This window comes from Chironomus tepperi, unplaced genomic scaffold, assembly GCF_022539635.2.
Source record: "Chironomus tepperi strain 1889 unplaced genomic scaffold, CSIRO-AGI_Ctep_v1 contig_337, whole genome shotgun sequence".
NCBI lineage: Eukaryota > Metazoa > Arthropoda > Insecta > Diptera > Chironomidae > Chironomus > Chironomus tepperi.
In genome coordinates this window covers 2,430,667-2,457,812 of record NW_027226459.1, presented here as the reverse complement: position 1 = coordinate 2,457,812, position 27,146 = coordinate 2,430,667, and the positions used below count along the sequence as shown (strand labels likewise).

The 27,146-nt window shown below is 31.2% G+C and overlaps 3 protein-coding genes across 3 annotated transcripts in view; 1 reads left to right on the top strand and 2 right to left on the bottom strand.

Annotated features, from left to right (window-relative positions):
• LOC139093696 (transcription factor SPT20 homolog) overlaps positions 1 to 5,227 on the bottom strand; it is a 195,521-nt gene extending 190,294 nt beyond the window's left edge. Inside the window, exon 1 of the mRNA XM_070644497.1 lies at positions 4,940 to 5,227. Coding sequence (XP_070500598.1) covers positions 4,940 to 5,043 — 104 coding nt within the window. The 5' untranslated portion in view covers positions 5,044 to 5,227. The remainder of the gene's footprint in view (positions 1 to 4,939) is intronic.
• A 1,395-nt stretch (positions 5,228 to 6,622) lies between these two features.
• Positions 6,623 to 8,126, bottom strand: LOC139093591 (mitochondrial carrier homolog 2-like). Its single transcript, XM_070644351.1, has 4 exons — positions 7,870 to 8,126; positions 7,731 to 7,815; positions 7,090 to 7,642; positions 6,623 to 6,968 (listed from the first exon to the last, which is right to left on the bottom strand). Exons 1-4 carry the CDS (start codon positions 8,113 to 8,115, stop codon positions 6,809 to 6,811), a joined length of 1,044 nt encoding a protein of 347 aa, XP_070500452.1. The 5' UTR covers positions 8,116 to 8,126; the 3' UTR covers positions 6,623 to 6,808.
• Positions 8,127 to 9,321: 1,195 nt separating this feature from the next.
• The window catches only part of LOC139093800 (solute carrier organic anion transporter family member 3A1-like), a 57,249-nt gene continuing 39,424 nt past the window's right edge, over positions 9,322 to 27,146 (top strand). Inside the window, exons 1-2 of the mRNA XM_070644637.1 lie at positions 9,322 to 9,368; positions 9,477 to 10,022. The gene's annotated coding sequence lies outside the window, so the exon portion shown is untranslated. The remainder of the gene's footprint in view (positions 9,369 to 9,476; positions 10,023 to 27,146) is intronic.

Sequence of the window (27,146 nt, the reverse complement as noted above, 5' to 3'; positions counted from 1 at the left end):
GCAGAAGATTTTTTTTTTCAAAAACGAAAACAATGTAAAATAAGAGAAAAATCACTAAAAAACCATTATTATGTATTCAATGGGAACTATTATACACGTATATGTAGTCTTTTTTTATGATTCTAGCTTTTATCTATCTCTATCTTACTCTCTTTTCAACATTCATCTTCATTATGCATCGTCTGGCATTTAACTCTTTAAAAGTATTTTTCTATTTCTATTTCTATTTCTATTTATTCGGATGGACGCTTCAATGTCCAAAAAAAGATGTCCGCGTGTTATTGATTGATGGACTTAAGCGCATTTTTGTTTCAAAACAAAAATTTCAAAATTTGGAAAATAACAATCAAAAATTATTTGAAATTTAACGGACAAAAAAGATTTGAAATGTTGTCGAAGGGAAAATTTTCACGCGGTTTTGTGAATAATGCAGAAAAATCATTAATTTAAGCATTTAACAGCAGCTTTAAGCTAGCAAATCAAGTGATAAACATGTAACTCGATAGTATTGAGCTGTTGCTTCAAACCCAAGCTCTTAACCATGTCTATTTGCTGATTTCTCATGCATTACCTAGCATCACCCAGCCAAAGTGAAACAATAAGCATCAATATGTTCAAAAAATGCACAAAAAAAAGTGAATTCTAACAAGAGAAATAGAATTGGAATGAAGGAATTAGTTACTTTAACTGAGAGGAACATTCCCAAGCCTCAACAAAACAGAAAAAAAAATTATTATTTTCTTCTTCTTTCCACTTCCATTCTATACAAACCCAAACCATCTAGTCAATTAAGCGTCATAAGAGATTTGTTGTTATGTTGATCATTGACCTTAGCAACACTTTTTTCTTACGCTTTACTTTAATGTACATGCTTTAAGATAAGATTAATAATAATATAATTTATTTCACTTTTTTCCTCATTTGGGTCATTTTTCATTATGGAAAATTATGGTAAAGACGATGGATGTTGGATATATGTTATTATTTTTGCATTTTGGAATTCTTATTGGTTTTTCTATCAGCTGAGTAGTTGGAAAGAGATTTTTGAGGGAGGGAATGTTTACAGTTTTGAGTTACCGAAGGTTATCCAATTTATGGAGCTTGCTTTAAGAGAGACTAGACATGAGAAATTGTAAATTGATGGAAATTGAAATGTATTTTGGAGGAATTTATGGGTTTTAGACAGGAATTTGTTCAAAGTTATGAGGAATGGTCCAGATTAAGTCATGATCTGCCTTCTGCTCAAAGGAGATATCCCTTGAACAGACAATAAGGATGTCCAAGTATACTGATTAAGTATTCTCATTAGCCAGTTCATTTAGATGTTTAGCAGACTGTTTAGAAGCTAGTTGCTGACTGTCCAGAAAGATCCTCTTTACCTAAACGAAACAACCCACCTAAGCACATCCAGAGCATCTTCCCAAATTCCCCAAAACTTCGCCAAATCACCCCTCTAGTGCCAATACAATGCAAATCACAAATTCACATCATGCACTTCATATTAAATTCTTTAAAAAAAAGTCATGAAAGAAAAATCCAGCAGAAAAAAAATCATTCAACTTCTTCATTTTCATTCTTTAGCTTCCACGAGACACCACAAAGACTCAAGACAGAAGAATGAGAACCGAAAGTAAGAAAAAAAAACAACATGGTATTAAAGTCAGAATCAAACGTAACATAATCTCTTCATTCATGTCATCAGGTTTCCCATTGTTTATAATCAGTCCATTTAAAAGCATTTGCTATTCGACTGCTGACTGCCATAATAGAATAGAAGAAATATTAAATAAGAATATACACATGGATGATTGTCTAGAGAGTATTTAGAATTTCTAGGGCAGTGGTGGGGAAGCTGTGTGACGGGGGCAGTAATGAGAGCTGAATGTCATGTGTCGAGGCTATTTATCCAGGTATACAGGTAAAATGGTAGACTGTCAACCACTGCACTAGGAATCTTGTGTGACGAAGTACTCCAATGTGAACCGTATACCATATATGGTTTCGGTCGAGGCCTGGATCGGGACTAACTACCTAAGTGTATAGAGCACCATTGAATGTTCCCAGCCACAATTCTAGGAAATTTATGTGCCGCAGCACACTAATGTGAACCGTATATCATGTACGGTTTCGGTCGAGGCCTTTGTCGCGCCTAACCTAGCAACTTGGTATGCCTTGGAAAAATGACAGAGGTTTCCCACCACTGCTCTAGGCCCAAGCCATGCCAAGCTAACGCAGTAAGAAAAATTAGTCGATTAATTTTCATTAGGAATCAATATAAATAATAATAATAACCATTATAGGTATTGAATGTGCAGCATAATAATAAAAATCGTGTAAGAGAAATCGAATATACACCAAAAAGTAAGTGTACGTAGGAAGAGATCAATGGAAACAAAGGAAGAAATATTTGGGAATCAAAAAAATGAAAAAAAAAAAAAGGAACAAGAGATTTTCGCTCCAAAATTACAGAAGAACCGAGGTTGTAGAGACTGAATGTTTTAACACAACTGTACTTTTTTTTTCTCTTTTCCGAGCCATGTGATTTTGATGTCTCCATATTATCGAAAAAAAAAAAGAGTCGAGTCAAGAAAAAAAAAATAACAAAAATGTAAGCATGAACCGGTGACTATGACTGTGTTAGTATGTTATGCGACATACACAGTCGGTGGATATTATTGAGTATATAGAATATTATACTACACAGTCAAAACAGTCACAAATACATGTATACAGCAGTCGTCGAGACGAACAGCATTGAATTTATTATGTGATGAGAAAAATTGTCTTGTGACTGTATGTGTATAGCCGCCGACATACATATTATTATTTTTCTTTTCTTTCTTTTTCTTCTTCTTGTTCTTGCTTATTTTTTTTTTTTCGGGATTTTTATGCTGCATTATGTAAAAAGGGCAAGAGACGAGAGCGTTGTGTAGTTTTTTTATACTGCTCACTAATACAGCCACAGCTCACCATACATTAAATGATGAAATTGAAGAAAAAAAAAAAAAACGGCGTCCCTTGAATAAAATAGAAGAAAAAAAAGGGAGAAATTTTTGTATGTTCGGAGCATCAGCCAAAACGCTTTTGCAAAAGAATGGAAAAATCAGCTGATTAGAATTTCCAATCTCTCAAAAAAATGTAAAGAAGTATATACATGCACAGCGATTAAGTCAAGAAAGAAATGGAAAATTATGAAATATATTTTATTGTGCTGGTTGTGCAATTTTTTTTGTATTTTTAAATACTTTTTGTTATCAAAAATTTGACTTTTTGTTGGAGAGATGGCGTGGGTGGGAGATAAATAAGGCGCAATTTAGAGTTTTAATGGATTTTTGATATTAAATTCTTAAATTGATTCTAAATTTTGGTTACATATTTGCTGCGCAATTTGAAATTATGCAATAAGAAAATTAAATGTTGACTAATTTGATATCAAAGTTATGTATTATCGTCTAGAAGTATCAGGTTAACATGATATAACATTCATTCTACTGTGATATGAAGGATTTTAAATCAAAATTACGAAAAATTTGTAAACATTTTAGAATTATCAAAAGGTAAACAAAGTCTACGAAAACTTAATCGGAAGATTAAGGAAATATTGCACAATATTACATTAATGAAGTAAATAGATGAGGTAGCCGTACAGTAACTATAAGTTATTTTGAAAGAATAGCTGACAAAGTTCCAAAAATATGAAATTTTAGTAAAAATTCGCAAATTAAACAATTTTACGTAAGCTGATACGTAAGATAATTTTACGTAAGCTGATACGTAACTCAATTTTACGTAAACTTTTAAGATTACGTAAACTTATACGTAACCTAACAAATCATCAATTCAAAATCAGCAATTTTTTCAATAAAATCATTTAAATTAAATTCTCAAAATATCTTTAATAATACAATTTCCCAATAATTCTACGCATCATCATCATCATCATTCATTCTATCGTTAAGTACACTTACACCCAGAGTATCAAAATATGTATATATGTATATTCACAAGAATTCTTTACTCAATAAATCCGATTAGAAATCAAGAAAAGAATATTACTGAAGCCTTTAAATTTCTCAGAGAGCGACTCGAGCGTATAAATATGGAAAACGTGGCCGCATATATGAAATAATATAAAAAAATTTATTCTAAGAAAAAGTTGAATTGACGCCTCATGTCTTATCAATGAAGAACATAGTGAGTGATAAAAGTGACGAAAAAATAAAAATATTATTAAATATATCAAGCAATAGAGATGTATTTTAAAGGAATGGAATCAAAAAAAAAGAAGAAAAAAAAAAGAAAGACGTAGTAGTAGTACTCATTCGCTTTTTTTGAAGGTTGGGTAATCAGATGATTTTTAGAAATGGCGGCAAACATGGAACAGCTGAGCACTGACACGTTTTTTTCTCTCTCACTCTCTTTTTTTGTTCTGATGAAAATTCGTAACATAATTTTTTTAATTTTATATGAAAATGTAACTTGATTCCTTTAAATGCTTGCTTCATAATTTATGTGACTGACTCACGCATTCATAATAAATTAATTAGTACGCAAAAACAGAATGACATGAGAGACTTTCACTCAAACTCAATTTGATTACCCACCTCTCCTCCCCTGTCAATTTCTCTCGTGTATTGTATTATATTCGCATTTGTCGTATACGATACATTCACATATAAAGCTTTAGTTCCCCGCAAAGCCGGCATGAGAATATAAAAAATAACAAGTAAGCAAGACCATCGCTTGAAAATGTGGCATTTTGCCGATTCGCATTCAAACACAAGTGAATTTTAAAAAAATATTAAAATTCTGAAACGCAATAACTCTCGTGCAAAGCCTTATCAAACAACTGTTTCTATTTTATTTCGTATGTATTTGTCGGCGCTTAATTAGTCGGCAAAAAAATTATTATTATTATTATTATTATTATTAGACTCACCTTATTGTTTCTTGCTCAATTTCCTTTAAATGATTTGATGCTTGAAAGATGTTATTATTGTTCATATTGTTTTCACTTTTACACAACAACTGAATTGTTGACATTATATTAATTTCCTTTTACACTTTTAAACTTCACTTATTTCGGCTTCCACACAATATTTTCCTTTTATATTTTCTTTTAATTTGATTCTTTAAATCTTTTTTGATTTCACAAAATGAATTAAATTCACTCGATGTATTCCAATGTTTACTGCAATTTGTTTTGTTTATTTTGAATTTTTCACATTCAAATTTCACTAATATTTTTTTTATTTTTATTTTGATAACACACAGGATTTTTATTTTGGCTAATAAGAAAAAAATATAGCGCGCGAAAGCGAACAAAATTACGTCTTTCACGTTGAAAGAATACGTTACGAATGATGATTTAATAAGTATTTGTACATACGGAATATATGTCTACAAAATGAGAGATAAATAAACAGAGAGTCTCTTTTTTCGCTCATTTACGGAGAGGATGTCTGCTGTTTGGAGACTTATGAATGAACAGAGAAGAAAATTCTTTTAACTTAATTAAGTTTTACTTTTGTTTTTTGTTAAATTGTTTATGAAAATTGCCATAATTTTAAATTTTATCAAATTTTTCAATGATATCTTCGATGATTCTTGTTAATTCGACAAAAATCCTCTTCAATTTACCTTTCTTTGTTTCACAATAAGGCATGAACATTGTTACATGAACTCTCTGTCCTTAATCATATGGTTTGACGTAGAGACGCTCAATTATGTTGCTGTAATTTTACGTATGATACCAGATTACATGACTTTTCTTTGTTACAAAGAAAAAAACTTATTCTTGTGGAACTCACATGTGTTTTTGATTACAAACTTATTTATGCTTACTTTGTTGTATTAAGGATATTACACTAGGAGATTGTTCTTCTCTTTGTTCTGTATTTTAATCAATAAAGATAGACTCGTGGTCGTTTGTAATACATTTTAACTGTAGATTAGGTGATTTTTAATTGAAAAATTGCAAAACGAGATGTTTTTTGTCGGAATTTAAAAACGGACTGAACTTTTGTATGAAAAGGGGTATTCAACTATGTACAATAAATATTATTCAAATCTCAAATTAACGTTATAATGTTTTATGGTTGAAATTCTTTGATTTGATTGATTTAAATTGCATTATTAATGGATTAATTCTAAGAAAACTCATCAATTTGTCATTTTTTCAAAAATTTTTGAAATTTTAGATTTAAGTTTATTATTTCCCAATTTTTCTAAATGTCTGGGTTAAGTATGACTAAGTTTTGTATAACTTAGTATAACTCAAAGCATTTTCTTAGAAAAATTTCAAAATTTTTTTAAAATTTGTAATTTTATTGATTTTGAGTCAATTTTTAACTCTCGTGCTTTATGATTTATCCTTACCCCTATCAATTTAGACAATATAAATTATAATTCTTAAAATTAAAGCTAGTCATAATACATTTTTCAACCCATACATCTCATCTAATAACTTCAAAAACCCATACCAGCATGCATGCCATTCATGCAAATCTAATAGCATGCTCATAAGAAAATCACGTAACGCCATCTAATGACAGGATTAACAAACTAATTTCCCATAATTCCTATAAGATGCTGACTAATTCTGTTAAAAATACTCAAAGAATATATTTTATATCAGCAAATATTTTATTTATATCTGGAAATAAGTTCAACATTATGAAATTGTTTAATTCTCAAAAAGACAGAATAAAATGAAAGCTCTAAAAGAATTTTTTTAAAATGTTTTCTGTTGAAGAATGCAGATAAATCCTCGAAATAACATTTAATATAATTTTTTGTTTGATAATTCTTAATCTGTGATGGCTTTAGCAAGGATTGGTCTACTGGATTTGACGTATCTGAAGAATAAGCTGCTACCGCGTTTATGATCACCGGCCATTTTTAATGAATTATAACAGTGACGCCATGAGTCGTATTGTGGCATTAATGGCATTGATCCAGCTCTCAATCTAAAATTTAATAACAAAATTTTAACGGATTTTCAAAATTTAAATCTCAAAACCATACAATTGTTTAAAACATTTGTAAGGTTTCAGAACATTTCAAATTATGATTGACTTCTGCACTTACCCAGTTCCATTAACGATCATGCAAGTCGAAACGACATTCATTGGATAGAACATGCTACTGCATACAAAGGAAGTCAAACTTCCGAAATACATTCGACCTTCCTTCTCACGAATAAAGTGACGTCCAACTAAATATGTGGCAGTACTAGCGACAATAACGCATGATAGATCAAAAATTAAACGTGGAATGAGTCCGGAAAAGAATCCCCAAATGCCTTCATCTTTGTAAATTTCAATTATCGATCCAATTATCGAGTTATACTTTGTCTCCTTTCCAATAAATTGAGCCATCATACGAATGGATATAACATGAAATGGTGATGTAATAATAGCACCGGCAGTATGAACAACAATGTCTCGTTTTAATTTAGTCTGATAACGTTCAAAATATTCATCCTCATTCATCTCCTCCTTCTCTGTATCGTCAATTCGTGCCATTCCTAATTTATCAGCAATTTTATCACTGTAATGACTGGAAATAAGACTTCCCAGTAGCTTTGGCGTTAAACCTCTGTAGCATCCAATAAGACCATCAACGCTTCTTATGTAGGCAACTAAAATAGATGCAAATAGGAATAAGAAGAAGTAAGGAAAATGATAAGAAGACGACAAAGTTCCAAATCATTAAAAATCTATTCATACCATATTGAAATATGTTTGGCAATCCTAATGCTGGCTTTCCGAACAATGTTGTTGTTGGACGAGCAGCTATTGGCTCAAAACCGATCTATAAAAATCCCATTAATTATGATTTTATGCAACAAAAAAAATATTTTTTTACCTGAATTAAGACTTTACTGTATTCTAATGGATGTAATGCACTCTGTACGGCTAACTTTAAGCCAAAACGAATCCATTCGTTTACATTTTCACGCTCTTCACTTTGTTCAGAAGCCGCTGATGCCATACTTGAATTAAATTTATTAAATTCCAATGATTTATTTTGGAGTGAATTTTCTGTGATTTCCTTCTCTCCAAAACTTTCTCTACAATGCTTTTCTTGGCCTTGATCCTCGAAATCAGTCATGATTCTAGCAACTGAAAATATAGACTAATTAAATAATTATTATTGTATTTTCTGCATTAATTAATAACCTTAATTCTTGTTAAATTAACTGAGAAATTTGAAATAAGGTTTTTGTTTACTTTTGGATTGCTTCACTGCGTGCCCTTCGACAATGTTGGATTTTGAATTTTAAAAATACGTTAACTGAGTATGCTAAAATTGTTCAATTATTTATGAAATCTGAGATTTAATTTGCAATTTACATCAATATATTGATTAATTAATTGATTAAACATCCAGTTTGATATATATTAAGTTTAGAAACACTTCATTTAAATATTTTGGGAATCTCAGGGGAGAAAAATTGCGCAAAAAATAATTTTAAAACGATGATTTCTAACGTATATTTTTCATTCAGATTCAAAACTCTGAAATGTAAAGATCTAGTAAACTGTGACAAGTGTTTTAAGTGAAAATAATAGATAAAACATTCTGTAAAACACATTCTTACGCTAAGTAACCGTGAATTAATTAGATTTTGGTGACCACAGCACATAAACGAATAACTAACAGTAGTTAAAGACTTAGAATTTTCAAGAAAAGTTGTAAAAATTTAGCAGAAACATAATTTGAAATGGAACCAACATAAAAAGTGTATGAAATTTGCGCAAGGCAATCATAAACAAGTTACCATCAACTTCATACTCAACATCCAATAAAAGCTTTATATCCAACAGTACAAGTGCATAGACATTCAGTCAGGTTTAGACAAAACAATCACGAACATATGTTCCACTGCAACACTGTCTCTCACGAAACTAAACTTATCCATTCTGTGTGTTTCGTGTTATTTTCATTTCTTCTCGCGAACTAGATCGACGTTTTTATTATAATAAAAAAAATTTGTTTTCTGATTTTTAAGAATTAAATCATTTGCTTTAATTACAAATTACATCTCCATCTGTTGAGATGTTAGACTTATTTGTGAATAATTGCTTACATAGTGTTTGAAAGCATCTAGAAATTTGCTTTTTAGTTGCATAAAGTGTTATTAATGATACAAATAATGTAGAAAATAAAAGATTTACGTCTATCTCAGTATAAAAAAAAATATAAAATACAAAAAGAAGAGAAAAAGAAAGGAAATAGAAATAAAAGTTTTTGTAGTGCTTGTGTATATCTGGAGGTTTTTCTTTCATTGAAAATACTAAAAATATTGTGTGTATTATGCAATAATTTTTTTTATAAAGTGAAAAACTTTAAACAAAAACAGTGTACGAAAATGAAATATAATTTGCAACTATATGCTCCAGTTTATTGATCTTTTCTCCTCAATTTCTTTTACCTTTTTTTTATATTTATTTCTCTATTACTCTCATTAGATTTGGACAAGAAGATTAATTAAAAACTGTTATTTTTCATTTGTATGTTGCAAATGAAAAGTACCTTGTACAAGAAAAACGAGTGAATTGTTCAGAAAAAGAGAAAAAAATTAAGTACACGTAGCATCCAGCAGCAGCTATAGAAAGAAAAATAAAAAAAAAGATTCAAGATATTTAATCGAAAAATTGTGTGTTCTTGTTTCATAGTAAAAATACCATAGAGTAGTGATTTCAAAGTCTAATGTGCTGTTTATGCTTAAAAGAAATCGAAAAATCAACAAAAATATAAATAAATATTGTGTAAAAAATTTACAAATAATAATATTTCATACTCAATTGTAAACATCGACTGTAGAGAAGTCATGATAAGTGGGAATGTATAAATAGTGATAACAGTGCACGAGATTCAAAAAAGAAAAAAAAAAAACATTCTTTTACATAACTTCTCCATAAAAAATATATTTGATGCTCAAGAAGGAGGACAAGCAAAATTGAGTGAAATATTTATGCTTTTTTTACGGATTACAGCGAATTTAATGCTTTAAGGTAAGTCCTACTGTACTTCCTTACTATACCCCAAAACATACCCATTCTCAGCAAATTCGCCAAAAAAATTATCGACCATGGTCAGCAATGACACACACATAAAAGAAAAGACCTTAAATGAATAAAGAAAAAATTGGATACGGCTCGAATTTCCGACTGTAACACACCACAGCTGATTGCCTAAACAGAAACAAAAATGCCAAAATATGTTGAAACATAAAATATGACGTAAAAGTTATTGTGAATTTAATTATATTGATGAGGCTGTAAAAAATCAAGTATTTGCAATGTTGCAAGATTGATTTAATTTTTATATATTTTTTGCGGGATTCAATTTTGATGGATTTTTTATTTGATTTAAATAAATATTATTTTGATTACGCGTGGAATGAGTTTGCCAGTAATTTCTGCAAATGGATTGATTTATATGGATTTATATAAATCAATCAAAGATGCTCTTTGGAGTTCAATTGAAGATTTGAATTAATTCAAAGCATTTTCAAAGTTTAATTGAATTTAATTCAAATGGAAATGATTGTGGTTTGGTTGCAAACTAAAGTGTTCCTATTGTGTTTTGAGTAGAGTGCATTAGATTGGGTTAGAGTTTACCGTATTCTCGGTTTGGATGAGTTTTCGAATCGGGCATCAATACCGAGACTACAAGAGAATTCACCATAGTCACTGTTTCAATAAATCTCAAGATTGAGACTGTGTGGCCTTGGTTTTGGTCTAGAGAACACTTAGATAAGCCAAAGTGAAGTGTTAGATTGTAGTTGTTCGTTTTTTGGGAACAATTAGGCAAGAGAGTTGATTTGAAATCCTTTAACAAAGCAACTTTGCATCATATCCTTGATACGACAATTTACGGTGTCTTGGCAAACACACTCTGTTGTTCGGGTACGAAGAATTCAGCAATAAATTTCCATTAAGATAAGATTTTCAAAATTTACATCTAAATTATGCAATAAAGTCTCAACATTATGTTATTTTAATTCTAATCACAATAAATATTGATTAGCAAAACTATTTCAATCCTTTGTCTATCCATTCTTAAACAGCCCAATTATGCAGATTATCATAGTAATAAAATCAAAGTATTTCACCATCCTTTCTCATGCTAAATTTATCCATATCCAAAATTGATTGATATTTTCGATGAAATCATCTCAATTCATCTCTTATCATCAGTCAGCTTATGAAAGAAGCTTTCCGCCTTCACTTCAAATAATTGTGATTATTATTTCATATAGGAAATTTGTTCTGTGAACGAAAAATTGAAATATCTGAACAAAAAAAGAGAAATAGAAAATCAATATCAATTTAAAATTCCGACAAATCTAAAATCAAATTCCTCTACAAGAAAAGTGCTTCATAAATATTTGAAGATTTCAATTACATTTCTTCTTTCTATATCAATTTTCATTGTATGATGTGAATTTGCTTTGCTTTTTTTTGTTGCTGTAGACGCGTGAATTATTTTTTTCTTCTCCTTTATCAAATATGAAGTAACTTTTTACAACGTGGGCTTTTGACAATAATGCTGAAAAGGGACGAAAAAAGTTTTCTTTGGCTTGAAGATTGGTTGTCGATCCTTTTTTCAAAAATAGGTTTATCAAAGGCTCAAAAGAATAGCATATCTACAAAGATGACAGGGAATGTGTGGAGGTCAGTGTTGTAGACTGGATATATAGAGAGTATGAACAACCCTAATCTTTAAGGATTTAGACTTCAGGTTAAGAAATGCCTTAAATTCTAGCAGAGATCTACAGTTGAGCTGCCAAGGATCCATCTCCGACTTTCTCAGTCAAAAGAGTTGTATATGATTTAAGACAAGCTTCATGATGCAAATTCAAGCTCAAATTAGGATTGAACATAGTTGCTAAACCTAAATGACTATGACCTGTGTCTATCTAAGTCTCTGCATTAACAACTCTGATAGAAATTTATATATCCACTAGCCTTGACGTCTGTCTATTCATGTTTATTTGTTTGTGTAACCCACTTTGAACTTTATAATCACAAGTTTTTTTTGCACAGAAAAAAAGACAAAACTTGTTTTTTAGCATAAAAGTAAAACTTTTTTTTCATCCATCTTCTTTCGTCGTTTTTTCTGTGTCTATACTGTATTAAATTTTTTATAAGCATTTAGAAACCGGAAAGAGATATTATTTTTTGTGTGAATCAAAATTCATTGCCCGTTGAGTGAATGATACAAAAATTTGTGATTGTAATAATTGGTGCTTAAATGAGTGAAAACAATAAATGAAAATTCAAGATTTATCATTTAATGAATAACAAACCTTTTTTTCATGGTTTCAATCCATTCCCATTCATTTCGTTTAATTTGTGACTAACTGATTAATGCTTGAAGCATTTGGTGCCATAAATTTATTTTCGCTTTCATTCATTCATGCGTGCATTGTCGGTAAATTTTTCATCGCCAAAAATATTGAAAAAAAATCTCTTTACTTGATTTATTGGAATGAGTTGATTAACCAAAAATTATGTTTGCCTTGAAGGATTTCTAAATAAAACGTATTTCATTTGCGGCTTTTGTTTTTACGGGGTGTGAAACTAAGTTTTGATTGTGAAATTTTATTCAAATTTGCAACATTTTGTCAATGTTTTAATGCTTTTTGAGGTTAAATTGTGACAAATTTCAAATTTTCTCTAAATTTGCATTGTTTTTTCAATGTTTCGTTGTTCTATGAAGTTAAATTTCAAATTTTATTCGAATTTGCAATTTTAGTTCAATGTTTTATTGTTTTTTGAGGTTAAATTGGTTCAAATCTTAAATTGTGTCCAAATTTGCAATGTTTAGTTGTTTTTGGAGGTTAAACTATATCAAATCTCAATTTCCTTCTAAAATAGATTCAAACTTCCACCCAAACCACATCAAATCACACTCATATGATCATCTAAACTAATCTGTTCCAAATCTGTTATATTTAAAATTGAGAAACTTCCAAATCATCCTGCCAAAAATAGAAATTCCTGAATAATTCCTCAAATTATAATCTCACTCATCACAACAAGGTAAATGCTTCTACGAAGAAGATTTAAGCATGTCAATAATCATGCCATAAGAAGAAGGTGAAAATTTAGAAAGTGACATTGAAATGGGTTAAAAAGTTAGCTAGTGTCGTGAGAATATTAATTCATTGTTTTGATGAATGGATAGATTCAAGCATCAAATTTTGATTGTTATTCGACTGGCGAATTAATTAATTGAATGATTTCTCACACAAAAGTGAATCTGACGTTAATTAAACTACCTGATTTATTCATTAAACCCTTTTGATCTCCCAAAAGTCTGAAAATCGTTCGGATAGACTTAAATATTCGCTTGAATGTCTGTTACTACTCACGGTAAACGACGTATGAAAATTGTATTTAATTTCGCAGTAATTCTAATTAATTAATTGATAGTTGAACGAAACCTGACAACCATAAGCTGAGCGGAGTTCACGGGTGAGAGGAGATTTTCATAACAACTTAATCACTTCTCGTAGCATTTTCAGTTTAAGGTTCAATAAAAAAAATTTATCATTTGATATTACTTAATGATTGCAAAATTTATTATAGATGTACGTGAATGTCTTGATTAATAGTTTGTACTCGTCTTTGGTATTGATCAAAATGATGAAAGAATACTGAAGAGTTTTGATGCTGATTTAAGTGATTTGAGCGCATTTTTATGCTGCAATATGGAATTATTAATGATATTTGTGTCAAAATTGAAATGGTGAACGTGACTAGAATTGTGAATCAGCTTATTAAGCTTTGAATTCAATGTATCTTGTGATCACATCGCATTAAGATTGCTTCATCTTCTTATTAAGCTCTTGATGACATCTAGGGTGCGATATACTTTAAATCAGAAACGTAGTCATGGCAAAATGTTCATTTAAGGTAAATTGGTGTGTCTAGTATATCCTAACTCTTGACCATGAATGACTGCTAAAGTCATTCCTTACAAAGTTGTGCAAAAATCCAAAGATCAGTTCATCAGACTCACACAATCAGTAATTATATCCATTTCCATGACAAGTCTAAACACACAACTAATTGCACATCCTCATTTCTTGTAAAATGCCGTCAATTACATCCATTCAACATCTTTCTCGGACACACATCGCTAGTCTAGCAATAAAATTATGACAAAATGAGTAAGAAGTCTATATAAATCATTTGCATTTTACTTGTTGACTCGTTTTTTTGTATTCTCTTTTTTTTCTCGTGCTGACAGAATAAATATTTATAATTCAAGGTAGTGCTAATCATTTTCTAGCTGAATAGCATTGTTTTATGTCTGACAAAACTGGCACAATAAAAAAAACTTTCATTTAACGCTAAATTATGCATTATTAAAGCAGCCAATTCAAATCGATAATATGAAAAATGAATTTTTTTTTTATATATTCAATTCCCTCTGCTTACTCTATAACTGTTCATAGCTAAACGATTACTTCACGTACTGCATATGTGCTATATGAGGAAGCTTAACAGATAGTTGTTTAAATTCAAGGCAAACTTTCACACTTCTTTACATGCGTTTTGGCATTTGCATAGGAATTTCTACATGAGACAATTTTGAGTGACATTCTATGGCAGTGGTGGACAATCTGTATGCTGCGGCACACACCTGTGTTGCCAAGAATTCTTGGAAATGCCATGATCCGTATGCCGTGTGCGGACCATCAAGGTGTGCCGTAATAAATCACTATTCTATGCACAAAAAGTTTGAAGTAACAATTTGCATACATTGTATCAAAATAACGGGATCATATCCAATTAATTATCTGTTTTCATGATCAATGCCTCAATTTTTGCTTAAAGCTATATATTAAATCTATTATTAGCTATATACACCTACTGAGACTTTATACGTATTACTTATGCAACTAAGCCTCCTAATAGTGTACATAAAGGCTATTAAAAAACTATAAATTAAAATAATTTAAATTTCAAAGCTGCATAAGACAGGCTGATATTTGATATTGTCAGCAGTAACATGCATTTGGATTATCATGAATAACAGATTTTGTGTGTTTATAATAAAATGGGGCTGGAGATGGGTCATATGTAATCATAAACATGAATAAATTGATTTATTTTACATTGCTGAGTGACAGGAATTTATGAATTTGGGGATTTGGTAGTAGATGAATGACTAGTTAGCTAATAAACTGGTTGAATGAGGTTGATAATGGAATGAATTTGAAAATAGCTTTTAATATTGCCAGAATAAGCACAAATTGGTTAATCGATCATAAATCCAGTATCAAACAGTCGTGACTCTCACTTGGTGTAGAATTCGATCAGAATCTGGTAACATGCTTGAGTAATACCAGCCAGGTGTCGGATTTTGGATCGACTAACCGATTTGTGCTAATTGGGTTCGTAGCTACTTGGGTGTGCCGCGGCAATTTTTGAACACCTTTACCGCTAACGCAACTGTACTTGGAAACTCCAACAGCTGAGTCAAGCTGAGTCACCTGAGGTCAGCTTCTTATCCACATAATTATCTACTTAATTTACCAATTATTCGAATTTTAATTCAATTGATTATTCAAAAATCATTAAAAAGTCATCAATTAGTCCCACAAGTCAACCTCATTTCCATAAATTCCTAACTGCATTTTATATTTTTTCCTTTGTGTCACTTTCATTCGCACCAAACTCATTTGAAATTAAAATGTCAATCTTTTTCATATTTAAATTAAAATTTTTTAATATGTACATCCATAACCTTCATTACGATTGATTGAACAAAAGAAAATTATGGATATAAATTAATGAAAATGCAAATGTCTTCTGCAATGATCAACAAATCCACTTTCAAAAGAATTAATTATTTAAAAATTAATAATATTTTAATAGTGGCTTGTCTGTTTTCATTTAAAACAACTTGAAAGTTGAAAATATAAAAATTGGGTTAAACTTTTTAAAACTGTACAAAATGAGTTAAGTTCTCCTTTTCCTTCTTGATACTCATCATCATCTCCAGGGAGTTGTTCAGTTGTTAGGTATCATCGCTCTAGGAGGTTGTTACTCAGGGCAAGGGGGGACATTTTTACCCAAGGCGGGGGGAAAGGATGTTTTCCAAGGTAGAGGGGAGGTTGTTCTCCAAGGCAGGGGGAGGTTGTTCCCCAGGGCAGGGGGGGAACTTGTTACCCAGGACAGCTGGAAGAAGGTCAAATAGTCAACGCTACATACTAAATGAACGGTCCTCCAATATGTACATCGAGTGTCAATTATCTTATTATTATTAAATGTGGGTGAATACGCTTTTCTACATCTCTACCAAGTGTGGGTGCTTGCAAAACATTGTAAGCAAAAAAACCGATTTATTTACACTTTTGTGTCTGCGTTCAAAACATTTCATTGACCGAACCCCCTTTGATGTACTTGTTGATGTGATCTACGGAATCAAAATGACATATAACACAGACATGCCGTTAATCTTCGACCGTCTTCAAATGTCAATTTTATATATTAATAAAGAATTTCACTTCAATAATCATGACGACGAGGACCCTCGAGAATCAATTTACTTCCTTCTTCTTTTACTTAGTTTCTTCATTAATGATCCAAGAATCACTTCTTTGTGATGTACAAAGTCTACATAAATTTTAATAAATAATAAAAAATTGAACAAACAAAGGCAAACGCTTGATAATTGAGTGGAATGACTCAGGGGTTGAGGGGGTTGGATATGAATGAACGGAGAATTTTTTTTTGCAAATTAAATTAAATTGATATATTGAGTTTATGGGAATATGCAGTCATTTTGATTTGTAATAAATTGAGGAAATTGACATGAGTGTGAAATTTATGGATTTTTGAGAATTTAATACAATTTATGGGAGGGGATTTGAGGAAGGAAATTTGATTTTGTTGATTAATACAAATGTTTGTTTGAAGGTAATTTTGGTAGATTTTGAATTTTAGTCCAGAATAATACATTTTAAGAACCTTGATCATGTTCCAGATCTGTTTCATAATCTAAGACTACCTAAAGCCCGAATTTCAATTCAATTTTGGTTACGGCATCGATAATTCCTTCAAATTTTCAATTCAAATAAGCTTATATACCGGAACAGACAATGAACATGCTCAAATGGAACCTCGATCGCGATGACTATCCCAGATAACATCACTGCACTTGCTTCACTAGCCGTAAAGATCAATTGTGGTCCATGGCCTCCCTTAATATGCGAAAAGCTGCCTCTATCACTGACTACCACTTGGGAATTACCGATGTCGTACTATTTAAGCATGCTTGTTGTCTGATAGGAATCCGACAAAATTCCACAACAGTTCATGAAGCTTCTTGCCTATCCACTAACTTCAAATTACAAAACATTCCATTTCACAACGCAAAAAACCTCAATTTCAACACCATTCACAATCCCTGCATGACTCACAGCAATCTACAGACGTGCACAGAAGTAATAATTCTTCCTTCTTCAGTAAGCAATTGAAATTTAACTTTATATTGACCCATGGAGAAGTGCTGTCATCATCAATCCAAGTTTCATCTCATTTATCTCAATTCTTTCATCCTTCTGTTCTCCTTGACGATATCCTCTCTGTTTTTCCAACAATATTTCCATTTATTTATTGATCCAATGGCCTTTTTATGTCATTTTGATATTGCAGATCTGCAATGCACTTGTGTAAATACACAAAACTTATTTATGGCACTGTATTTTGAATATAATGATGCCGTTACTTATTTCGAACTATTAAGGACAGATAATGAGATAGTTGCATGTTGATAACAATGGTCGTTAAGTCAGCGACCGAATAAGCTCTAATTAACATAAGTTTTTCTTTGTTTACATCACGAATTTATTCTATATTTATTTTATATTATGTCATAGCAAAATTGAGACTAAACCTGAACGGTACATTCTCTTTTGAATGTCCATCAACAGCCACATAAACAAAAAATAGTTCTGAGTCATGTTATGATAACTTCATTATGCAGCTGTTTACATAACATAGAATAAATAATAATAAAAATCAAAAAAAGAGTGAATGAGATTGAGTAGGAAAATGAGGTTAAATTAATTTATTATGATTGACAAATGCTTCCGAGTGTCAGTGGCGGTTCGTCTCTTTCGAACTAAATGATAAAACAAAGAAAGTGAAATGGACGTATAATTGGGTAAGGGTTGAAGTGAATTGGAGAGTATATTTTATCTGATTTAGACTTAATTGTTGGAATCTGAGCGACATATCCTTGTAAATGTCACAGACTATAGCTGCAAATAAATATGGACTGAATTCTGGCAAAGTTTCAGGACAATTGCATATTCTATGTCAGTGGTGGACAACCTTTTATTTTATGTGCCTTGGTGGTAAGACATGACATTTCCAAAATTGGCACAAAACTAGTGTGCCGTGCCACACAGGTTGCCCATCACTACTATATGCGATGGTGCTTCAGTCATACTCATATATAAGTCAAGGTAACTTTCAAGGTCTGCATGATGTTATATCGTAAGCATCGTAAAGATCTGGAGACTATATTATGTCGCTAGAGAGTATATTCCAGTCTTTAAATGAATGAAAATACATTATAACTAGTAAATGACAAGTTGTTGTCTAATCGTTGTCTAGTTCTAGCCTATTTGCTTCAAATAATGTAAAATGATTAACACGATGCGAATGCAGAAGGCACTGCAATTCAAATAGAATGTTGGACAGCTAAAAGTGCTGTCCATAATCAAATTTCAGTCTGCTAGGATACGAACCCAGTCAGTGTTATACTTTTTCAAGGAATACATATCTAATCTGATCTGCGTCCAGGGAAAAGATGAGATTTGTGGGTCAACCCAGGAGGATACGCCACTGATGTCCAATTTCTAAATAGCTATACTCTTAACATACTATCACTCTTCATAGCCTTTAATTAATGTCATCAAGATACCCAAGCATTTCTCAGCCTTACATACCCAAAAACCAAACATTCCCAAAGTCTTCTGCCAAAAAAATTTTACATGGCAATAACCATAAACACGATAACACCATGATTCATACCATTATATTATAATGAGGACATAAATAACATTTTTGCCATGTTGCTAATTCTGATTTTCATGTCACTCATACTTAAAAAATTTCCCTAGACAATGTGTGGCTTACTTTTAATTCCAAAAAGATATTATCTACTTTGAACTCTTTACCAGCCTTCATACATTCTTTTTTTTTCTGTGTCGCTCTCGTTTTCTACAAAGAAGATCATTATCTTAATTAACAAATGGACAATATGCTATGTGTTCAGATGTGCTGGTTTTTGATGTAGATTGAAGACTATTTTATATAAAAAGTCGATTTAGTCGTGATTTGCTTATTTTCATTCTACTTCATTCATATAGTTTTAAACTGTCTTATGCCAAAAAAAAAAATAATTTATCATTTTCAGCATCAATCTGTGTTCATTTCCCATGTGTCGACAGTCGATGATAAATATAATAATGATGAAGATGATAATGGAAAAGTCATGCATGACATAGTCTCTAATGTCATCGACACTGATGATATTTTGATTATTCATGAAATAGTTTCAAGTCTTGATGATTGGGGATATCCTCTGAATTTAAAAATAGATTTTACGACGGCGGCCTCTAAAGGATGAATAACTTCCTATTGGCAGTAAATCTCACATTTCTAGATGTACATGATGTTAATTAGTTTGAGTCAATTAACTTATTAGCATCACATCGTTACTTAAATCATCCGATTTATAAGAAGATGTAAGACCTTAGTAGATATATTTATTACACAACTGTGCAATGTACAGTTTAATGCATACAAAATGGATACGTGATAATGATAAATATAATTGTCAACAAAAGGATAGAGAACGATATAGTGAGTTAAAGCAATAAAATGTAAAGTATGGGAAATGATAATTATAGGGGTTGGTTTCATTTCTGTGTCTATGCCCTACAATTAAAAGCAATTCTCTCTGGAGTTGGATGTTGAAAATTATAGTGGCAAATGGCTGCTTATTAGTTTCGGAAGGGAAGTTGTAAAGAGTTTGCACGAATGTTGATGGATAAGTAAAAGGGGTGATAAAGTTCTATTGAAATTGCAGGGTTGGTGCTTGAGGATTTGGTCCTAACAGGTAAAGAGACCGCTATTAGTTGTCCTAGAGGTGATATCTGAGTTAAATCTGCTTGTGATGGCTATTGAATATGGATCAAATGTTGATCTTAAGAAACATGTCAACGGTCATTTTATATTCAAACTATAAATGCAAATACAATCATAATGATTTCCCTTTGTTATGGTTGTTAGTCCCCTCTATAGAAATGTTTAGTTTGTTTACAATCTTCAAACAATAAAGATTTAATATTTATATCTAAGTTCCTACATTTACAACTTACAAAAGTGATTCCAACAGTCACAGCTTACTTGAACTCAACTGGATGTAGCTTCAATTCCCGGTAGACAACATTATACAGCATTTATAGCTTATTGATCGAAAACATTCAACTTAAAATAACACTTTCTGGATTTCTGTAAGCTAAAAGCTTATCTCAACCAATAATGCATTACTAAATTCAAACAAGCATTTCCAGAATGTTTACATTATTCACATAAATTTCAATAAGCTGAACGCTTTCCATTAAAATTTTCCCATTTACAAAACTAACAACGCAATACGAATCTCATTACCATATTTTCATTTCCCATACCATCAACTCAAAAATTTCCCAATTTCCCGTCGCAAAAAAAAAACTTGAAAGTTTTTTCATATTTATTGATGCAATTTTCGTTATCAGCACGTATGTCATAGACAAACTAATTGATAATCGCAATTTACAATTTCATCCTAATTAACCTTATTTTAATTTAAATTAATTAGGCATTACATCAAGTTTCAATCAGATTATCACGGAATTTAAATTGATGCATTACGAATTGACAATTAAATAATATCAAAATTGCGGTTTTACAATATGAAAAACGGACGAATGTAATTGTATCAAGGCTGTGTATGCACACAATAAAAAAATCGTCTCGTTTTGCGATGAGAGGCGCGTAAACAATTGTGAGTAGGGCTTTAAACTCTCTGTTCGTAAATTGAATGAGACATTCGTGATAAATAGACATTAACATGAATTTACATCGTCCAGTAAAGAACATGACGTCACGACACGCAAATTTTGACACCCATTTAATTACTTCCTGCCTTGGTTCTTTCACTTTCATGTTCTGTCAGAATGGTATAACATGAGAAATTGTACCAGAACATTCATTATGATGTTTTTTGCGAGAAATTTTTGTGTTTTAGAAGAAAAAAAGTGAACTGTGTTTTGCATACTCTTATGCTGACACTGTGGATGACTGTGTGACTTAAAATATAAATAAGTTTCATGACAAATTGCATGTTTTCATATTGTGAGTTTGAACTCATATGCAAATACTTTTTAATTTTAGCTCATGAATGAGTTATTTGGTTAGGGGGTCGTTCACTCATTACGTTACACATGTGATAAAGAGATGCTCTTTATGATTTGACGTTTGGTTCTAGGCTAATTTCTACGTAACAATTGAATTTTGAACTTGTTCACAAAACCGTTAAAAATTTGAAATTTAGGTTCAATTTTTGAACTTTGAATAAGTAAACATTGAATAAAAGTGAACAAACTACAAAATTGGAGTAAAATATAGGAAAATAAAGATTTGACTGTTAGTAAACACCTGAAATGCGCCTCATCATCCATCCCAAATCATTTTCATACGAACTAAATATTTTAAATAACTTGAGAACTGTAAACATGAATAAATTTTCACGACTTCACGACCTGAACCAAATTCAAAATTCTTCTCTGTCTGAACGAAAAGCTGGCTTTACTTTCTTCTACGTTTTTCGGCATTCCATTCTGCTTTTTTATTTCTCTTTATTCTCCATAAATTTCGTAGATAATTTAAAAGAAAAGTCATCTTTTTTTGGTGGTTCCAAAAATACCTGAAAATGAAAAACAAGAATTTTTCCAAGCTGCTTTTCACTTTTTTTGTTGGCTGTTGTTGTTTCGTACGAGAATCCACAAATATATTGTGTAAAGATATCAAACTTTTACATTCTGCGGCTGTTGCGGCACAATGAAGAATTTCTCGACAATTTTTTTTTTTTTTATTTTTAAAACGTGATTGTTGCTGACGTTCTGTGACCGCGAATAATGAAAAAGAAAAAAAATAAATGCGAGAAAATTTACAGATCAAGAGCATTGCGTTTTCATTGCTTAATAATTGGATTTCTGTTGACTTCTTCTTTCCAATTACTTTTTAATCTTTTCATTTTCTCTTTTTTTTTCTTTTCTTTTCTTCCTCATTATATTTGAAGCTTGTCTTTATCTGCTGATGATTTGCATTTCATGACTAGGAATTAATTAAAAACTTTTTCTCTTCTTTTAAATACATTTTTTTCATGTCCGAATAATTTCCAATTTTATTTTTATCACAGATACAGTTCTTCATGCTTTAAATGAAACTTAATTAACCTTTGCTAATTTAGCACTCGATTAACATTACTGACCGGAAACTTATTTTTCTTGTTTATGATTTTCTACTACGTTGAACGTTGGTTGAACTGTAGCTGAAAGGAGGGCATGGCTGAGAGGGTTAATTGATATTTTTGAAGGAGGTAAGCCTCACGAAGCTAGCTGATCTAAAGATACAGTCCTGATCGGCGCATATTGTAATGTTGTTCAAAAATTCGGCATCTGACTTGAATCGGATTCGGTTCAAATCCGGAATTATGCAACCAGTAGTTAGGGCCAGATTTTGTATTGATCAATCGACATGTGCAATTTAAGACTGAATCTTTTTATTAAAAATCTTGTGTTGTTCCTAAAAATTACACTTGCTAGTATTCAGAATTTCGGAGGTTATTTAAGGAATCTCATTCACTTGATCGAATATATCCAGCAATACAACTCAAACCCTGTCTCTGACTGAATCATTCCAATTTCTCAACTTCATCTCCCTGAGTGATTTATTTTAAATTCGATTATTTTTAAATCTATCTTTTTATTTCTATTTATGAGAGCTTTTTTAAGCTTCATCAATCAACACCGAATGAAGGTAGATAGAACTATTTTCCTTGACACTGATTTTTAATAGAAATTATTTTAATACAGATGAGCGTTGAATAGAAATTTAAAATAAGAGATTTTAAAATAGAGTTTATTTTAATATCTTGATAACAGACCTGAGCTGCAGAATTCAATTTTGTACTGCATTAAAAAGATTAAAAACAGCTGTCATGGTGAAGTCAGAGCATGAAGGACATCGCCAGAAATCTTTTGAGGTAGGAAGAATGGGGGAGATTTTAACCTTCAGATCCCTCTTCCTAGAATTTGTCTCAGTAATGCACAACTTGCCCTTAACACGACGACACTGCATAATGCCTTAGCAACAACCCTGTGCTACTCGGTCGAGAATTATGTAATCTTTATTTGCATACATAGTGATAGAAAACTCTTATTGAGTCCATTTAGATTGATAAAATCTCGCTGTTGGTATGCTGACTATGTAGTATTGCTGTAGGTTCAAACTGTTTGTTTAATAAATTCACAAATTCTTTTCGCTCTAGTCTATAAATTTGTTCAAATCACACTTAACATTGCAGTGTCAAGTGCGTAACTAGTACGGAAATTAAGTAACGTCTTCGTATTACGTTCAGCAGGAAGAGAACGGGGTGTGAAATTGATTAAATCAATAGAAATTTCAAGAACTCATTTGTTCATCTTTGAAAAAAACATGAACAATCCCTAGACGGATGTTATGTAATTCACTTCCGAAAAAGAGTCAGCAATTCTTAATCAGACAGTACATAATCAATTGATAATGAAGCATCGCAAAAAATTTCTCAAAAACAAGTCAGCAAATTCTCCTCAAAAAAATTGATAACCTTTCACCACAGTCGACTGCGAAAGATTTATTTAGAGCATATTCTGCACAATATATCAAATGCTCTTTTATTTATTTGTTTTCTTTCTCGAATTTTCACATTGAAGTGTCGCAAGCTTCATCGTCGAATATTTTTTCCCCGTCCTCAAGGAAATCTGAATCAAAAATAGAGAAAAATGATTTATTCATGTCGAGTAAATCTTTTGGAAATTATAATGAAAATTTCTTGTTTGTTTAATTATTGGACATGACTTTTTTTGATTTAATTTGTTGCATTTTTTGTGTTTAAGAGTTGAAATTTAAGGCATTGTGATTGTTGTTGATTTGACAGAAACAGTATGATTTTGAAGAATGGATGCCAAATGGGATTTGAACACACGTCTTATGATTTTTGGCAGTGTGCTCCTGTCATTGAGCTATCGGGGGTTATTGTACTATAAAGCAAAGTAACAAATACAAATGATGCATATTCTTTATGCCCTAGGAATGCGTAAGCTGCTTTATGATTATACATGTCCCAAACAGCACCTCTTGTTGACTAGGGTGCCAGTATATTGTCATATTAATGACGAGACGCGAAGCTGCCCTCACGACACTTCGACATCTGATTTTAGCCCATCTTTACAGCAAGAAATGATGCATGCTGTATCGTCCGGGAACTCAAAAACTCATAAATATAACCAAGCATACAATGCCATTGCCCCCAAATTTGAATACCTTAAATTCCCTGAATAGAATATCCTACTTAAATTTAATATCTTAGTCTTAAATCTTGTTTGAAAGCCAGAATCCCTTCTATTTTATAAAGCACAATAAGAAAATTAGCATTCAAAGAAAATTTCCCTTGTTTTAAGTGTTGAACGTAGCTCCTTAATACCTTCAAGATTTATAGATTTCAATACAATAAATTACAGTATGCTACGATAATGTCGTAAGATATGAAGGCTAGCTAGGAAAGTTATGTATGTTTTATTTTAGAAAATTAGTGTACAAGGACAAATTTAAAGTTAGTCTGATCCACAAATGCATTTTCATATTCCTAGCACTTAATTACATCGTCAAAATTCTTGAATAGCCACCCGAGTAAAATTCATTGATTTTTTTCACTCATTCATTTGATTAACGAGCATTTTCACTTGTCGTGGCAGGATTAATAATTCAGGAAGGCAAAGACCTTAATTAAGATTTTCCTCAAACAATACTTAGTTATGCAAATTAGAGCACATAATAAATTAGTGAAGGAAATGAAAAATAAAAAAAAAAATGAAATTTTTATGTGATTTTAAATTGTTTTTTTCATCTTCTTCTTCCACCTCAAAAGCACTTATGAAGAAGTCATGAAATGAGAAAAAATTACGAAAGAGAGCAGAAAATCATCTGGTCGGTCGGCTGTTGCTACTAATTTTAATTGCCATTTTCCTCATCTCTTCACAATTTTGTGAATTGTTACACATTTTTAAAATGGTTATTTAGAGTGCCTAAATCTACATTAGACATAGGTTGGGGATTGTTCGTGAATGATGTGATTTGAGACATAATTGCTTTAAAGTCATGATCAGAGTCGTTTCTAGATGTAGATTATTGCGTAAAATTGATCCAGAACATCGATGGACCACAACTCTGTAATTTAGAGTCAGTCTTCAGCTTCCCTAACATCCACATCACTCCCAAATGACTCCATAATTTATGAATGCTTTTCTCTTCAGTTCCCATAATTTTCGGACATAAAGCAGCGTACGTAAAATATTAAAATTGCATAACTAAACTGTAGCAAGCAATATATTACGGCTAGTGTACATATCTGATCGTTACGATTACAGTTGAAGCTTCAAATTACCACGGAAATTACTTTAAATGGCTTTTTTGGAAGTAAAGATCAGTAAAAAGTCATAGTCGATTTCTCAAAACTGCTGTTTTTTGAGTCATTAAACCTTATTTACTTTTTATTTGCATTTAATTACTTTTTCCCCTCAAATAAAGCTTGCTGGCTGTTTACACTAGACTGTGTTTGAAGGATGAGACCTTCTTTTAAATTACACGGCATTTTTATTAGCTTTATGAATGCAACATGAACTTACCACTGGCTTATGCCTTAATTAATACAATACGTACATTGCAGTTGAAATGAGCATTGCTGAATGTCTTGTAATTACATGAAAATGAATTGGCAATGGTTAGGAAAGGATTTACAGACGGAATATAATGAGACAAATTTCTTAAGATTCATGCCAATTTACATTTGAAATGACACTTGACATGAGTTACACGAGCTTACTTACTTACTTATGCGTGATTATGCAATTTGTAAATTATGAAGCAGAGCGTAGTTACAGTAAATGATTAAAATCTTTAAGAATTCTTGCTACATTATTGCATAACGTCTAACATGCTCATAAGCAATAGAAGATGTTAATCATCCACTTAGTGGAGTCTAAGAAGCATGAATAAAATGCACAAGAAATCTTATGAAGTGAATAATTAAATTGCCTCTAATCTGGTTCATGATATGAGCTTATGTTCTTAATATTCTCAACATGCTTGACTACTTTTTTGGATTCATGAGTTTCTTTTTGATTCCATTAATGGAACAAAGCTTAAGGATGTACTTTCTGGATGAACATATTCATAATTGATGACAATTCCTAAGAAAATGGATATCAAATATTCATATTGTTATAGCTGGACATGATTATTTGCTTCCATGATGCCCTACAGACTGGCATCTTCTGGCAATGTAAACAGCTTTTAGCTATAATATTGCAAAATTGATTTTTATTTGGAAATAAAAATGTAATTTTCTATAGAATTCATTAATGTTAGTCATCTACAGCTAGTAAGTGCATTAAGTGGTGCCATTGCATCCATAATACTTAGAATTACCACTTACTTCCTCAAGCGTCTCGTCAAGTGTCTTCCGTATCCCGGACGATACTTAAATATCATGGCGACAAATAGTTTACAAGACATCGCAAAAATAAGATTCAAGGACATGAGATATCGAAGATATTTGGGACATAAAAAACAACAAATTTTGTCCATAAATTTGAATATAAATTTCTCTATCAACTTAATTTAATGACATTTCCATTCCATCCATCTATCGTTTATTAGGTATTAAAATAGAAATAGATAAATTTTATTGAATAAATTTTCGTGCTGCACGCAAATGAGGAAGAACAAAATAAGCTT